We start from the raw sequence: 18,224 nt of genomic DNA, 5'->3' as shown, positions 1-18,224 counted from the left end.
GTAAGGCTTCTGAGGAAATATATTGTTTTATTGTTATTATATATTATTTCAGGTTTTAATAACTTAGTTTAGATTGACAGCTTCAAACCTAAACCGACTAATTTATGTTTACTCTTTAAAAATGCTTAAGGCTTTTCCTAGTGTAATATCACATTCTCTTTATGTTCGTGAAGGTAAACCTGGTCTCTGAGCATATCTGGTGTGATGATTTCCTGGTGCGCAGTTTCTACCTAAAGAACGTCCAGACTAATGAGACCCGCACAGTCACTCAGTTCCACTTCTTGTCCTGGATGGACCAGAATGTTCCAGAGTCTGCTAGAACCTTGCTGGACTTCCGCAGGTATGTGTCCAGCTACTGTATTTCACTAGGGTGTTGATGCCAGAATGTCTGCTGGTTTTCGTTAAAGGTTTTGACTAATATACTCATGTTCCCTTTTAGTTTTTGTTTCTTGACCTTCTGTTGACCTTCAGCCTATGTTTTAGAGTGAATAGAGTGTGTGCGTTTAAAGAAGAAAAAATGTAACCCTTTAGTTTATTTTTTTTTATACCAGATCCCTATATGCATGGCCTAAAACTAAGTTTTTGCCACACCTGCCAATGGCCATTAAGAAAATTTACCGGCCATAAATATTGTTTTACCAGCCATAAAACATAGATTAATCCTTATTAAAGTTACAAAAGTTATTCAGTCAAGAGCAGTGCGTGATTTTTCTTTGTCTTTTGTTGTTTGATTAACATTAAAAACACAGACAGCAGCAGGAATATTAGGCTACTCTCACTTTAAGAGCTAATGAATGAATAAGATCCAATAAACTGACACACATGCGTTTTCTTTCTCAACTGTTTACGATCGCTTAAGACATAACTGACCATGTTTATGGGTATACTTGCCAAGATGGGCATTCTGACATAATATTGTTTAAATGTGTCTCTTCAAGTGCAAGAAGACGTGAAAGAGAGCTCAATGCAGTATTCGCACGCTGTCTGAGATGTGGATTTCTGGGCACGGGCTTTGGATGTTTGCGCACAGAAAACTTCCCACACAGCATGCGAGTGACGAATGAGTTGTCTTTCACGTCCACTTGCGCTTGAATATTTAAATTGGCAAGGCTCAAACTTTGGTGACGATGCAGCACTGGTCCGTCAACTGTCCCAAGCATCGTTCGTGTTTGTTCATGTTCGTGTTCATGTTCTCACAATATTGCATTGTTTGAATTCATAAAAATGTTACCTTGCAACTGGCGATTGACCATGTTTCATACACACGGCAATACAGATTTTTACTAGCATTTGTTAATTGCGAGTGTTAATGTTAGGCCCTGCGTATATGTGTTCATAATAGCCAACGCATTGCAAACCCCCCACAGCAATCTATTTTAAATCAAACACTCCAATTAAATGTGAAATGTTCAGCAATAAAACAGTAGTGAAAGGAAAGCCAATGGCAGCACAAGACTCCCTCATTTTTCACCTGCTGTGAGCTTTCTGAAGAAATGCAATAGGCCTCTGGGGTAAAACCTGTAAGAAATGTAACAACCCTGGCATACAGTAGGTGGATGTATACCTCCAATAGGTTGATCCATTTTGGTCTACCAGTCTCACTGTTCATACTCAAGCTGAGTTAACAAAGTGTTCTGCTGCGCTGTTACTTTATTAATACACTACTTCACCATAGAATGTTTTCCACTTTTATAGATACAGGGAGCAGTGCTTTAGATTTCAAATATTTTTCTAAATAGCTATTAAACGCATTGTTTGCTTTGGGAAAATGTCCTATTCTTTTAAATATGTAGGTGAATTAAGAATTACTTATCATATGAGACTGAAATTTAATCTAAATCCTCAGATTTGCTGAATCTGTTTTTGGAATCATGGGAAAAGTGTTCATATGCACAAAGCGTTTAGATCTGGAATGATGATATTGGATCTTGTGAATAGGGTGGGTCTGATCCTCAATCGGCAGTCTTATTGATGATTACCATATGATCCTTGGTTCTGAATTAGCACTCCTATTCTGAGGTGTTCTGAATATTCTTTTCACTTTAGGAAAATTCTCCCAACGTTTCAATGACACCTTGAGCCTTGAGGCTTTGATGAGATGGTTTTAACCCTGGTGCTTCTGTTTGACTTGCTCTGGTTTCTGAAGCCATTCTGAATATCTCCCCAAAGGCCTGTGACACAGTCTTGTCTCATACACTGCCATGACTCACACTGAATCTGTCAAACGCTCCTCACTCACCTCTTGTTTTTTTCGTTGGCCAGCTAATTAGCGGTTGCCAGTGTCATTTTTGTGATGTTGCAGCTAGTTATATGAGCCCAGTTGCATAGTCACAAAAGTGATCATTGGAAACTGTATATCCTCTTCCAGGCCCTTGATTTTTCCTTGCCTCCCCACCTGCATTTCTCACTCACCAAATCTCCCTGTTTCTCGCACTCACCCTCCCTTTTTCTCTGCCCCTCTGTCTTACCCAAAAACACTCTCTGCTGTCCTAATGCCCCTAATGCATGATGGTCCCCTCTGCAGATCTGCGCCATCTCAAACAAAACTACTCGAAGAATCACTTTTATTAAACATTTCTTGTGTAGGAAGCATCACATTTTATTTTATATTTCTTTCGAGGTCCAAAGTTAATTAATGTACGGATCTGGAATGCATTTCGTTTTTTTAGAAATGTATTTTACACTATTTTTATTAAAACCCATTGTTTTTTTTCCCACCTCGTACTTTCATTTTGATGGCTTACTGCAATGAATATTTCACATTTGTATTGGTAAAAGAAATAAAAAGACTTTAGGCATCTTTCTGATGGTACTTTTCCACAGAATTAAAAGCTTCTATAAGATAAACGAGTCATGGACATTCTTTAATTGAGTGGTGCATGTATGACGTCAGAATCTGGAAGTCTATTCGCCACTGGTTCCTTCGAGATTTTCCTATGGGGTTTTATAATGGGGGATTTCAATTTATGAGTAAAATAAAGCCTGTGGTAAACATAACGTGTCGATACTTTGACGTTTTGTTCTACAACATACTGCACACACTCACACCCCAAATTGTCTTATCTAGTTACTTTTTAAAAACATAAGTTTTCAAAAATGAAAATACCTGATTCAAAATTCGCATTTACTATTTCGTGTTTGACATTTTGCTCTACAACGTCAATTACACACACCCATAGCGGGTATTGTCAAGTTATGTTTACTACAGGCGTTATTTTACACATATATCGAAAAACCCCATTGGAAAATCTCAAAGGAACCAGCAGCATATTAGTCTTCTGGGTTCTGGCGTCATACCTGCACCACTCTATAGTTTTTATGTCTTTGATTTGAATCAAGCATGTCACTTGCATCAGCGTGGGTCAGATTGCTATTCTTACACTTTTGACTTAAACCATGTAAAATGTTGTAGCTCCTTTTAAAGTAAAAATTAATTAAAAATCTCCAAAGCCTATTTTTCTTGCGTTTGGCTCTTGGTGAGTGTTCATTTTGGACCCTGCTTTCTTTAAATAACAATATATAAATGTGTGCTGGGTTTTAGAATTGAAAGTAGTCTCATGAGAATTTAGATCAGACCTAAAAAAAAACTAAAAAAACTTTTATAGTGTCTTTTGAAAAATCAGCCTTGAAGTATACTCAAAGCAGGGCTTTTTTTCCCTCTATTTGGATGAGATAAACAATGAGTTAACACAGTAGGTCTCCATGGCAACAACACCTATGTGTCTTAAAATCTTGCAAGGCCTTATGGTTTTGCAGGCATTATAATTGGGCAAGGTTAATGTGTTTTGGATCGTGACACCTAACCACACATCATTTCCTAATGGCTTTTCACAATGTGGAGGATTAATAATTTATTTTCTGGTTGAAAGTAACATGTTAAGCAATGTCATATGTTTACATGTGCCCATATTTATAGCAATTTTTAAACAAATGAATATGTCCCTGATCTACTAATTTGCTCTTCAAATATTAATGGCCTCTTTTTTCTGTCATTGCAGAAAGGTTAACAAGTGCTACCGGGGCAGATCTTGTCCGATAATTGTTCATTGCAGGCAAGTACCACAATAATATAAAAATGCATTTATAAGCTAGTTGCACCAGTCTTAAATACTAAGACTGTGTGTGTGTGTGTGTGTGTGTGTGTGTGTGTGTGTGTGTGTGTGTGTGTGTGTGTGTGTGTGTGTGTGTGTGTGTGTGTGTGTGTGTGTGTGTGTGTGTGTGTGTGTGTGTGTGTGTGTGCGTGTGTGTGTGTGTGCGTGTGTGTGTGTGTGAGAGTGTGTTGTTCTTAATATTGTTAAATTATTACTTCTTTTTTTGTTGTTGTCTTACTATAAGATGCAAAAGTGAGAGCAGTAATCGAATCAGTCCAGTGGTCTGAATCTGAATTATCTCTCAGGCTCGGTTAGAAATGATCCGCTGGTAAAATAAATGGATTATTCAGTGAGCGGTGTCTATATGACTGATGGTAAAAATCTATGCCCTTTACCATGAGTGTGAAATAGAAGAATATGAGAGTCTGTGTAAACTAAAATATTGGTTAAATGATCTTTAACCTCAGGGGTTAATGGCTAACATGTTGTGCGTTGGGGGGAAGACAGGCTTCACAGCTGTCTTGCATATTTGAATAATTCAGAATGATATCAGGGGAGAGGGAAGAGTTTCCGTAAATAATTCTCTCTTATTTCCCAAACCCCTTACTTCAATGTGTTTTTGGTGTGTGTGCTTAAACCTGAGCAACCACACACATTCATTCAGTAATACACTCATAATATTCAGCTGCATGTCTTGAAAAGTAACCTTGATTTCAAATCAAAATGCAGTTTACCATCCAACTGTGTCTGAGTTTGGCTGGTTCTTGCAATTTAGTAGATTGCGTAGAAGGTAAAACAAGTTTAAAATGCTTTTACAAGTCACTTCAATTTCCCACTGTGTTAAGACTCAAAAATAAAGTGTTCAGTTTTTGCTCTTAAAAAAAATGAAGTGTTCAGGTTTTGCTCTTGTTTTATTTAATTTTTTGCCGAATGCGGTTTAGTTCTGCAAAGAACAGGAAAACAAGACAGCAGTCGTCTTTGACAGAATTATTGTGAATGCTGAAGGATGATGCAACAGCCAACAATGCGGCTGAAACAGAGAAATGAAGGCTTTGTTTTCATTTCGGCAGGCACACGCTGTAATGCTCAATCAGACAGGTCTGCTCTTTTCTCAGAAGTGATAACGAGTTTCTGTCTTCATTTGCAGCGATGGTGGCGGAAGGAGTGGAACTTACATCCTGATTGACATGGTTCTAAATAAAATGGCCAAAGGTAAGAGCGCACAGCACAGATGAGGAGGTGCTGTCATCACAACACACAACGTTTCAAACAGTGAAGGTCTCGCCGTGCATTAGGGGATGATTGCGCTCTTTAATGAATGGGCAAGGATCTCAAATGGCTAATGTGAAGAAAAGTGTGTGAAAACGTGAAGGACTGAGAAAAGCGTAGACATTGCCCGATTTTTGCGACTTGTGTCTTAATGCATTTCTCCTGAAAGCAACTGCGAAGGTTTCAGCTTTGCATACTACGATTGATTTTTTCACATGCAAATATTAAACGCTGCATAGAGTTTAACAAGTCATGTGAATCCAGCCACGGAGACAGGAGGTGCCTTCATAACCTGTCCGAATCATTTCTCCAGCACCGGCACTATTCTTCCTGACCCCATCTGGTGAGGTCACCCATGCATTTGCCTCCCTCTATTCTGGTCACCGGTCCATCCCTACTCCTGACCCGACCATGGTCCGTAGCTTTTTCCATAATGGGGGATCAAAGGGCAGATTCAGGGGAGAGAGTCACATTTGTGCCTCTTTCCCATGCTGTCAGGGGCCCGGAGCCTCGGCCCTCATCGGCCCCCTCCATCTCCCTTTTGTCTCCTCTCTGGGAAGCAGGAGGGGCTCACAGGTTGCCCACTTTCCAGTGTTCACTTGTGTGATCAAAGCCCTAGAAAGTCCTGAACAACAGAAATCTCCCTCTTCCATTCCCCTTTTCTCTCTCCTGTTCTTCATGTCTTCCTCCTCTCTCTCGCTCCCTTTTTTCCTCAAACACCCCATCGTATTTTTCTTTTGCTTTTTTTCATCTCTAGGAATGAATTGTAAATTAGTGAAGAATGCTGTTTTAATTCCAAAGGCTTTTCTTGTTAGATGCCCCCTCCTTTGCTCACTCTCTGTCTTTCCCCCTAAACTTCGGAATCTTGCACTTCTTAAGACATGAAAGTGTTGGAGGACTTTTGTGGCTGGAACCCCAGCTGCACTCACTCCCTTTCAGAAAGCATCTATAAAGATTCCAGCTTTTCTCTTTCCTTCGCCCTCAAACTCTCTCTCTCTCTCTCTCTCTCTCTCTCTATCAATCTGTGCAGAAGGGAGGGGGTAGTCTTTCTTTTCTTTTTGAAGAATGAATGAATGAGAAATAAGGCCTTGTTAGACCTCTCCTGCTCTCCTCTCATTTATGAGGAGAAACAACAATGGACCTGTAGAAAAATTAATTCAAGCTAAAGGTGAAAGGGATATTTCTCCTAATCAGCCTTTTCACTCTTCCTGCCATGTGAAAATTTTCAGATTCACTTTACAGTTTTGGTTCAATAGCATTGTAAATATGTATGGACAAGAACAACAGCTCTACATGAGTGCTTTACCTCATGTAAACTGGGTGCAGGTTCAGTATCTGTGACCACAGTCTCAGAATCTCCTAATGTAAGTGATTATGCATGTTACTTATTATCAAGTAAAATGATTTGCAGGCAATGGCTGAATCTTCCAAATATAAACAAAGCATAAAACACTATAACAGGAAATATTGTCAGGTGACCTACAAAATCTAAATGAAATGGTTTTATTAAAATAAAATAATATATGCTATATGAGCACATCAGTATGACTAAACTGACTAAACTCCTTGCGCTTCTATGCATTTTTAGGCATGCATGAAAACGATATTAGCATCAACACCAGTGGACGATATTGTTCTGTTTATTCTAAGCGAGCTGCAGTTTTGTCATCTGCCACTTTAAATGCTTGAGCTCTTTAAAGTTGTATTTATTCTTATTGGCTGTCGATGTTTTTATCATTCATCAGCTGAAAAAAAAACATTCTGAAAGTTATTCCAACGATATTGTTTCTTTGTGCCGTTATCGTTATAGCTGTGGTGTAGACTCTGCTATTCTTTTGTTTTTAGAACGTTTTTTAGAACTGTATCTTTATTGTTATTGTTATAGCTATCTTCCTTGGTGTGAATGGGCCTTTACTCTTTTTATACTGTACAGATTGGATTTTTATCACTAGTATTGGTTAGTTTTGAAAAAGTTCTTATGTTGTTCTAGAATAAACCGTGAAGTTCTGCTTGATCCTTTCTATTTCTTTATTGTGAGCTAAAACAAGAAACAGTCTATAAGCTTTGTCCGGCGAATGTAATTCCATAGAAAAAGAGTGAGCGCTGGAGAGAGTGGAAGATGATCTATGATTACGCGCAGTACTTTGAACTCATGTTGTGTGGCTCTGTTGCAGGTGCTAAGGAGATTGATATTGCTGCTACCCTGGAGCACCTGAGGGACCAGAGATCAGGCATGGTACAGACCAAGGTAAGCTCTCCGCTTAAAGAACAGCATAAAAGTGCGAGATGATGGACGTCAGGTGTTTAGGTTCTCCGGTAAAGATTTTGTACTTAAACCAGAATAAAATAAAAGAATTCTCAAAATAAAATGTAAAAAAATATTATTTAAAATAAAAAAAATTAAAGATATGTTCTGTGAGAAAACTAAAATGTGTCTTTTAAAATCTAAATGTAGATGTGTTTTTTTTTTTACTATTACTGCTACTGCTTTAATTTTCTCTCATGGATATGTCTGTTTAAGGCAGATAAAGCATTTTTAGGTTGGATGTCTCTTTCATATAACAATAATTCAATATTAATGCCAATTACTATTATTCAGTGTAATGCTATGATAACTTCATCGGAAAGGAAAGTTCAGTCAGCTGCCCTTTAAGCAATAATTGCAATTTCACCTGCACATATCGTCCTGAGACGTCCTGCACAATGCGACCCTAACCACACTGCTACAATTAACATCGATTTGTAATCTAAAACCACGTAGTCAATAAAGCACCAAAAGCCAGGCTTAGAAAATTATCTTGTAATTGATCACTTCTTCCATTACAAATGTGTCCTGTTGATGCCGCAAGCAACAACGATTTGAACATCAGCCAGCAGGGCCTAGATAGTCTCACACAGTTTATGTTTATGATTTTTTGGAATATAAACTGTGTTAAAGAAACATATATTTAGCAGTCTTGTGTTTGGAGATAGTAAGATATAGCAGCCCCAACCCCCCCGAACTGAATTACATTAGCTGCTGTTTATAAAAGATAAAGACCATACCTGGTTAGACACTGTAAACTGATATATTGAGTCTCCGTGGATTGTGGCGGAGAGGTAGCATTCAGTATGCAAATCTATGTAGAGGATACTAAAAATAATGAAAGTGATATTATGTGAGTTGTAAATATTAGTATTATATTAGCTTCCTCCCTATTAGGATTTTTATTCATTTTTCATGTATTCAGGTTAGTGAATAAGCGATTTGGAGAAATCAACCTACTTTACAGAATAATCAGCTACTCTTCTGTTAATTTTTATTTATTTTTTTGGTTAATTTATCATGATGTTCGACAAATTCGTTATATACAATTAAAAGTCAGCGCTGTTTGCTCACAAACAGTGAATTTTGATGGATTTCTAAAGAAATGGCAAATTAACAAAATGTACCAACAACCATCAGAGTGTAAAAGATCATTTTAAAATAGTAATAATAGAACAATGAAAAAAACTTGCTGCTTTTTTTTTTTATCAGTTCAGAGTCACATTGTGGTTAGTATGTGTTAGTATATTGATTTTTTTGCCTGTGATATAATACGTGGCTCACTATTTTGCACTTATTTAATAGCAAAATAGTATTAATATTACTAGTGCTTTGTAATTTTAATTGTGTAATTGCTCTAATGATTGCTCTTGTACACTGTTGTGTTTTGAGTCACTTTTAAATTAACCGTGAAAAAATTCAATTAAAAAAGAAAAACATCATTTATTTAATTACTTACTTAAGCCTAACATAACAGGTTGTTCGCAAGGTCTGTTAAATGTGCTAATTTCTGGACTGTACAGTACAGTAATCTTGTTCTTTACTGTACTGGGCTGCTCAGTCAATACTTCATCTCTGTGTTGCTCCAAAAGGCAACATATGTCTAAAGGATGCCCCCTCGCCCTCCACTTTTAGAACACTCTCAAAGCAGGTACTCGTGTGTGAAATTGGTCTGCCTCCTAAAATCCATTCTCCCCTCTCCATTCCTGGCCCAGAATAGGAATGTTTTGTGCATTTGCAGCTACTTGAGCTCTCGGCTTTTGTTTACCTTGGAATAGAACCTCAATAAACGGCTTGACTGATCAGATAAATATCCACAGCAATACCGCATCATGTCTGGAGAACATTGAGGCATTAATGTGACACCATCTAGTGGCAAGATGGTCACATTTACACTTTCCTATGCAGTTGCTTTTTTCTTTCCAAATCACCTTGTATGACAGTGAATGATATTTGTGAAAATGATCCAAATGTTCCCATGTCTCTAGCACAAGCTATTACTGCTACAAAGTGAAATAATAAAATAGTATATTTATTCATGTTGTTTAGTTTTTTTACTGACCTCACAAACCTTTACCTTCACTCTACACTTTGTGTTTTTAGACTCATTTTTGTTGGTTCAAAATACTGAAAAGTGCATGTAAACATTAATTCAGGAGAGTTTTTTTTTACCCGTTTCTTGTTTTGTGAAGCGTTGCATCTAACTTAACGCCCACTTTAGCTTGTTTATTGGCCTGCAGTGGGAGGCTTCAGTTTCAAACGTTAGATTTGAGGGTCGCTCTTCAGACAATGATCGATCTTCACGGGCCGGCCCTCAGGGAAGAGACAGACTTTGAGTCATAGTTTGAACAGAGCACATTGAGTCACACATTCTCTGCAGCTTTAAACACACACACATCTACACAAGGAAAGTGCACACATTGGTGTTCTTCGTCTTATTCTGTCTGTCCTTTTTTATTATTGTTATTATGTTCTCCATTATCCTTTATTCTGCAAAATACATCACTGGCATCCGTTGTGCTTAGTGTAAAATGTCTGTGTTTTTCCAAGTACTTAGCTTCCGCTTTCTCTCTTTCTGTCTTCAGGAACAGTTTGAGTTTGCATTGACTGCTGTAGCAGAAGAGGTGAACGCCATCCTGAAAGCTCTGCCTCAGTGAAAGAAACTTTCACAAACACTTCCAACCTGTTTTCTTCCTCTCTTCTCTGTGTAATCTAGATGATTATGAAAATGGACAATGTCAAGCTCTATCCAGATTCAGACGCATTGTATTGCATAAGACATTTCTTTGTACTAAGTGTGTCTACAGTTCTATAGCATTGAAGTAATTATTTAGAACGATATTCAACTAGCCAACAAGGCATGCAATCATAGATTGTATTTGCAGCTTGAATTGGTGTTTACATACCCACTAGTTGTGTGCATATGAAATATCTGAAATATAAGTGTTTGTGTGAAGCAGATGTGATCTCAGCGGTGTTGTATTACACTGTATTAGTCCACTGCAGTTATGTTCTTATACAGTGAGTTCATGTGACTACACTTTATAGTTATGGATGAGAAATACTAATGCGAAAATGAGAAAACTACAGTATATTACAGTGCTACAGTTGTGATCTCCTTGGAATCAACTTTCGTTGTTGTGATACATTGTTTCTAGATCAACTAATAAACAGATTTTATTACATATAGATTAATTGATTATACATACAGAATGAACCATGTGATTAAATATGGTCTGCCAAAATGTTATTGTACATATTATTTTTGTGTGTGTGTGTGTGTGTGTGTGTGTGCAGTATATAAAGTAACATAATAAATCTCAAAATGCTGAAGCTTGAGTGATAATTGCATTCATGAATCATTGCATAATGGAAGGAGAAAGACAGAATGAGAGATACTGAACCAACAGTTTTCTTCAAATGTATTGTCACCCCTGAATCTCCTAAATCTGTTCAGGAATGCTTGATTTGGGAATATCTGGAGGTAAATAGGAAAAAAGGGCCATTTTCTGTATTACTCATCCTTGAACAACTAATACAGACTAATGTATGCATAATACAAATGTAGAAACTTTTCTCCTAGATGCATACATAAATATTCACACCTCTTAATTTCCTGTCTGCAGTGCTATTATTGACAGCACTTATGACGTCCATGTGCCTTCCTGCTATTTCTGTGTTGATTTGCATGCTATTTGCATATGTATCTGTCGCTTAACCTGCATCTTATCAGTATGCAACCAGTCTGAATGTAAGGGGGGCATGCTAATCATCTTATGAATAACTATATGGTAACCATAATTGTGCATGTTTAATTGGTCGTCATCAGAGGGATACAAGTTTATTAGAAAAAATTACGGATGGTAATTGCTTCCTGCAGCAACTAGAGCATTATGCAGGATTGTGATATGCTGTCGTCTCCTGTTCAGGGAATTCATATATCGTTCAGCACTGCTAACACGATTAATTATTGCGTTTGGCGACAACTAGTTTAACTCAAGCTGATTTTTTAATTAACTTAGTTTCACTATCATTTATTTTAGAATTCATCCATTTAAATTGTCCTTGATAATTTGCATTCTGATTATTCTCATCTGTTCCCAGTTGTTTAAATTAGAGTGTCATTATCCATTTTCTTTTCTCTCTCTCATTTTTACCAACACACTGTCAAAGAAGAGATATTACTATTAATGCTATCAGTTCTAAATTATTTGATTGCATTGCATTCACTGACACACTAGAAGTGCAAAGAATGTGCATGTTTAGCTTGAAAGACCTCAAGTGATCCAAAACATCCAAAATTCCCCAAAACTTGGTTTGGAAGTTATGGGAATTGATGTTAGATGTCACAAGCATAACAAAATTCAAAGCTTAGTGTCCTCAGAATTACGTAATTTGCATGAATGAATAAAAATACAGATTCAAACTAAAAGACGAGCCTTGCAGATGATCACTAAATCGAACAAGTAGCATCAGATATGCTGTTTTGTGGAATATATTCAGAGCGGAGAGATGAAAACAGCATTCAAATTGGTTTAACACAAGTTAAATCAGTACATAAGCATTTGACTGTAAGTTATCACAAATGACCTTGTGTGTTTCTCTAAGAGCTTTACTACTACCTGCATTAGAGGATCGAAAGGAAGCTAGAAACTGCAGAAAGACATAAAACTACACAGAACGCACACATTGACTGATAGAACAATTCAAAGACTAATCAGCTCTTATCTAAAATACTTTGGGAATTTGTAATGTTGGCCACAACTTGTTAAATATGATTAAAGGCAATCATAGATACACTTGTGGCACATGACTAGAAGCATAGGTAAATGTTTTTAATGCCATTTAATAATAGAATGCCTTTGCCGTGTCTTGATTTTAGATAGTTTTAGGCTTGAATATATAGTGACAATGTTCTTAGCAAGTAAATCACAATGCAATATAATTTAAAAGTGTCGTTATTTCATACAAACGTGAATGTTACAGCATCACCCATTGACATGCAGGAAAGGAAAATGTTTGGAAACATCATTATGTGCATATCATGTCTGTTCCATGTATTTTTATAAATACACAGAACTCCTTGGTTCATGCACATTTATGTTCAAATATTTCAATCACTTTAGATTGTGATATGTTTCCCTCTGTTCTCTCTGCTTTTGGACTTTTAGTCTGGAGTGTTGCTTAGTTCCTGTCTTAGTCTCTCATCTAGGCTAATAGTCTTGTGTCTTTAAACCCTTGTCTTTACTGTGTTTGTTATCTGGTGTTGTTCTTTTATGGATGCTCCGTCGGTGTTGTCCTCAGTTCTGTTCCTCGGTTTTTGTTGCTGTTATTAAATAACACTCTTGCTTCTGAATCCTACTCTTCTCCGTCTCTTGAGTTCATCGCCATTACAGATATTATGAATATGGTCAGTTCATCTCATGTGTAAGGGTTCCCACAATATTCTGATATCACTTACTGATGTGAAGAAAGTGAGATTTCCCAGGTCAGAATTTTTCATCGTGAAAGGACTAAAAGTTACGATTAGAAGTCCTCATGAGTATATGACTCAATCAGAGCCCTGTAGTGAAGCTCACTTAGAAACCCAATTACCTTTCTATATTATTCCCAAGTCCCCTCTGACAACCACTGGCCCAGTATCCCAGCTCTTTAAGAGGACCCTTTTCAATAGGAGATTCCCTTCAATAGTACTTCAAACTCAGTTCCAATCCAGCTCATAATCATGTCTTTGCACCCGTTACCCTAAGAAATAGGCTGAGTCGAACCAAAAAATATGACAAAGAGAATCTCATGTTTAAGTGCAGTTTGGTATATACAAACTTGCTGTGGAAATGATTAAGACACACGTAATGACTTATAAAGCAGCTTTAATAGTATGTCCACCTATATAAGAGATATTCAAAGAGCCAATTGGGTCTGTCTGAAATACTAGGCTGTGGGACTTTTTGGAGACTAGGATGCATATTTCCAATAAATGTCTTTAGGCATTGTACAAAAGATCTGCCATAATTTGTTGGTCTTGAATCAGAAGGTCTTTAGATAATCTAGCAAACACTTCTTGATTTACCAGCAACATTTCTGAAAACGGGCTGCTTTTAAAAGTACCTGTTAGATCAATAGGTATCTGCACAGGTAGCCAGTTTTACGCCTAAAAAACAATGGTGAACCCTGGTTGTGTTTGGCTTGGACGACTTCCAGAAGAAGCATGTGGGAAGTGATCCAGGTCTCCTTGAGATGGCTGACTGAAGCTGGGCTTGTTTTCTCCCATCTGTAATGAGAGGGGAGCAGATTGCAGCAGCAGCGTCTCATGTCTGGCCAGGACCCCTGCTCGCTTTGATCTCCTATAAAACACAAACAAGCTTTTTAAACATGGTGCTACAAGGCAGAGACTCTCACCATGTTCTCCACTGCAATGAACCTAGTGAATAGAGGAAACATGAAAAGGAGTTCACACACACACACACACACACTCAAGCGTTCCCACTCACCCAATGCCTTCATATGCTAGAATATGGATGGAGCTCTTTATGAAGCATCTTTCATGCCCTCAACAGACTCTTTTAGAGACAGTGTAATACAAAACAAATTAGGTTGATTTTAGAATTATAAAAAAAAAGGTTAGCAAAATGTATTATTAATTTGGTCACACTTTAGTTTAGGGTCCAATTCTCACTATTAACTATAACTTTTGCTCAATAAACTCCTAATTACTGCTTATTAATAGTTAGTAAGGTAGTTGGGTTACACTTTATTTTAAGGTGTCATTGTTACAGTGTAATTATATATTTAAGTACAGTGTAATATTAATTAACTACATGTACTTACTATAGGGTTTGGGTAGGATTAGGGTTTGGTTTAGGGTTAGTTGCATGTAAATATGCATAATTAACTGTTATAACTATAGTAAGTACATGTACCTTTGTAACAAGGACACTGTAAAATAAAGTGTTACCGTTAGTATAGGTATTGGGAAGGATTAAGGGGTGTAGAATATGGTCGTGCAGAATAAGGCATTAATATATGCTTTATGAGTACTAATAAACAGCCAATATCCTTGTAATATGCATGCTAATAAGCAACTAATAGTGCGAATTGGACCCTAAAATAAAGTGTTACCATTAGTTGTATTAGTATTATTGGTATTATTACATAGCCAGGTTTATTAAAAACATAACATTTCCATTATAACCAATTCCAAATTCCAAAAAGTTTTTGGGAAAGAAATTAATACTTTTGTACATCAAGAATGCATTAAATTGATCAAAAGTAACAGTAAAGACATTTATAATGTTACAAAATATTTCTATTTCAAATAAATGCTGTTCTGTTGAACTTTCTATTAATCAAAGAATCCTGAAAAAAAAAAAATGTATCTGTTTCCACAAAAAAAATGCTAAGAAATATTAAGAATCGTTAATATTAGAATGATTTCTGAAGGATCACGTGGCACTGAGTTTTTGCTTTGTCAACACAGGAATAAATAACATTTTAAAATATATTAAAATAGAAATCATGCATTCATGCAAATATACAGTATATACATTCTCGTTACACTAGATGATTTTACACCCAAGGTGACTTCCTTGTTGAGCAAGTGAGAGTTGGATAAGGGTAATCTCCTGATCTGAATAAGAATCTCCTCTCATTACACATCATGCTCTCGCACGGTTATTAACCATGGAGGAAGCACAAGGAGGGTCTGACAACACAAACAAGGAGAAAGAAAGAAAAAACAGACTGACATTTCACAAGCTTTCATCTCTATCCCATCATGCATCAGGGGACACTTCTGGCATTTTGTCTCCTCTTTTTTCCTCGTTTTCATCAGTGTCGTCAACGGAGGTCACCTCCGTGACCCCAATATTGCAAACTGTCACTCATAGTAAGTGAGTTTATCAACACACATCTAATCGGCCAGCCTCTCCACAGGGACTTTAACCATCTGCATACTGAGATTGGCTTTTCCCTCCTTTTCCTGCTCTGAGTCGAGGAGGCGTCGCCCTGTGCTCGCATAATTATCAACGATAAAGAGCGGCGCTAACAAGAATGTCATGGTATATTAGTGTCACAGACGCATTTAGACACCTAAATGATATGGATTCTGTAGTTGAAAGTCAGAGGTCAACGATGATATGGGAGGCTCAAGAGGTTATTTACAATTCTGAAACTTAAAGGTGCTGTATGTAATTTTCTGACTGTACCAAAACATAAAAATATTGTAATATGCTTGCAGATATTTATGAAACACTAAGTTCACTTACTCGTTTCACAGAAAAAGCAATGCTACAGCCAGATATTCTACTTTGAAATGTGTGTTCCTTGTCAGAATGTCTATATTAACCCTTTAGGCGCATATTAACCCTTTAGGCGGCAGAGGTTTTTTCCTAAAACGTTCGATTTTGACATCTTAATTTCAAAAGGCTATATCTTAAAAGTGATAAAAGATAGAGACTTTCTGTAAATTAGAGAAATATTAAGGATGACCCAAAGTTCATCTAGTGATTACATTTTCCCATCTAATTTGCATATTATGACGTCATATGGTGGCGGCCATCTTGGATTATAGAATTTTCATGAAAAAGTCACGTTTAAATGATAAAATGCAATTGGCCTTTTGCTGTAGATTTTTCCATTTACTACATACAATAGGCACTCTGATTCCATGTATGGGGCACATATATATTATTCATAAGACACACAAAGCCAGCATTCCCATCAGCTTGCGATAGACTATGCATAATAGCCCCTCTGCCCCGTGTCACACCGCCTCTGCTCCTGCTATGAGTATGCACAGCTCGGACTACTGTCATTGTCATTGCGACTCCCCACCCTGCCTCCACGTTGCCCCCTAACTGTCCTATGAATACTTCGACTTTGTCTAACATACCCAGTGGCATTAGACAAAGTCTCCACCACAATATTGTCGCCGCGATTGCGGAGAGGCACACAGTCAGAAGACAAAGCTGGCTAGCGCGGTAAAAATCGGTAAAAATCTCCCGCCTCGTTCCCCACAACACTAACACGCCTGCTAACTTCACGATGAACACTCCGACCCCGGGAAACATTGTTCCCACCACTGACATTGGGCAAAGGACAATCTACATTGGTCAAATGATTCACCGTTTGTGCTTGGTGTAGGGCTATACTTTCACTTTCAGAATCACCGTCATCTTCTGAAGGCAGATATTCCCCTTCAGAATCAGGGTCCGCGAATAGAAGACCCAACACTTCATTGCGGGTTTATTGATGCCATTAGATAATAATAATAATAATAATAATAATAATCTAATGCAAATACTCGCTGACGTTGACTATATTGCTCTGATAAAATGGCTCACTCGCACACTAGCTCCGCTTTTGTTCGCACTGATTCAATGCGCTCTAGCTCGAAGATTTTGTATAGAAGCATGACTTTTTTTTGAGTCGGGGATGAAGTATGACATGTATGCAGTCTAGTAGAGGGGAGGTCGAACGAAATTTGACACCCTATTTGACAAAATCGGCCGTTTTATTCAGTGCCGCATCTTGTCGAGTAAACTTGACCGTGGCGCCTAGAGGGTTAAACACGGATAAATCAACTCAACTTACAGTGTAAGTGCTCGTTGCCTTCCATTGTCAATAGCATTTGTTCCTGTTGCATGTCCTCAATCTGGCAACCCGCATGAGCGTCAAGTCTGAGGAGGTGGTGGCGGGGGAAACAACTCTCTCCAATATTTTGAATTTAGACTGCAGTACCCATTTCAGCCGCTAGCTGTTAATATTACATACTGCACCTTTAACAAATTATCATATATGGTAAGATCTGTGACTCTGCAGAAACACCAAACAAGCAGCAGTATACATAAGCAGCAGCAGTACACGAAAATCAGAAACTGAAAAACTGAAGCTGATGTGTAATTTTGGCAATTATTATGTTCCTGCTGCCTTTTTTTCCATGTGTCACTATTTGTTTCAATATGGGGCTGTATTCCAGATAATTAGTAGGTTTTACAATACGTGCGTGACCTTATTCTCCCCCCTACTGTTGCAAGTGAGCTCTTTTTTTTTTGGTAAGCTTTTTTTGTGAGACCATGTGCTGTCACCGTGTAGGTGTGCATGTGTTTCTGTGTTAGTGACATTGAAACAGCAGGCTCCATATTGTCCTTCATCTGTTTATGGTAATTATGGCTTTTGTACCTTCTCAGCACAGGAGGCGAGTCGGCCCGATTCCATACGAAAGGTTCAAATGCTTTATTGGGGAACAGCTGCACTAGTTAAAAAAAAAAACCTTTGTATCAAAGCATGTGTGTGTTTTCCTTTTCTTATATAAAGGATGAAATATCATGCGCTTGTCACGGCAAAATCCCTCCCTATGTTCATTGTGCGAAAATTCAATAACGTGTTATTAAAAATGCTCGCAGCCATTGTAAAGACGACCCGCACGTTCAGACCGAGGTGGAGAGCTGATTACGCATTTTAATGAGACTGTGATTCACGGCAAGAAAAAGGTGAATAAAAGACTGAAAAACAAAATGTGTCATGCCAAACAATAAGCTGCAACAACTATATCTGCATTC

General features: G+C 37.6%; 1 protein-coding gene across 1 annotated transcript in view; it reads left to right on the top strand.

The window, feature by feature from the left end:
- Positions 1 to 10,996, top strand: part of LOC308679579 (receptor-type tyrosine-protein phosphatase N2-like) — a 106,286-nt gene extending 95,290 nt beyond the window's left edge. Inside the window, exons 9-13 of the mRNA XM_081347105.1 lie at positions 174 to 340; positions 3,999 to 4,052; positions 5,239 to 5,303; positions 7,535 to 7,608; positions 10,251 to 10,996. Of these exons, the coding sequence (XP_081203231.1) occupies positions 174 to 340; positions 3,999 to 4,052; positions 5,239 to 5,303; positions 7,535 to 7,608; positions 10,251 to 10,322 (432 nt within the window). The 3' untranslated portion in view covers positions 10,323 to 10,996. The remainder of the gene's footprint in view (positions 1 to 173; positions 341 to 3,998; positions 4,053 to 5,238; positions 5,304 to 7,534; positions 7,609 to 10,250) is intronic.
- The last annotated feature ends 7,228 nt before the right edge of the window (positions 10,997 to 18,224 follow it).

This window comes from Scardinius erythrophthalmus, assembly GCF_964197995.2.
Source record: "Scardinius erythrophthalmus genome assembly, chromosome: 2".
NCBI classification, from domain to species: domain Eukaryota; kingdom Metazoa; phylum Chordata; class Actinopteri; order Cypriniformes; family Leuciscidae; genus Scardinius; species Scardinius erythrophthalmus.
Note: the sequence above shows the minus strand (reverse complement) of the source record. Positions and strands in the feature narration are given on the sequence as shown.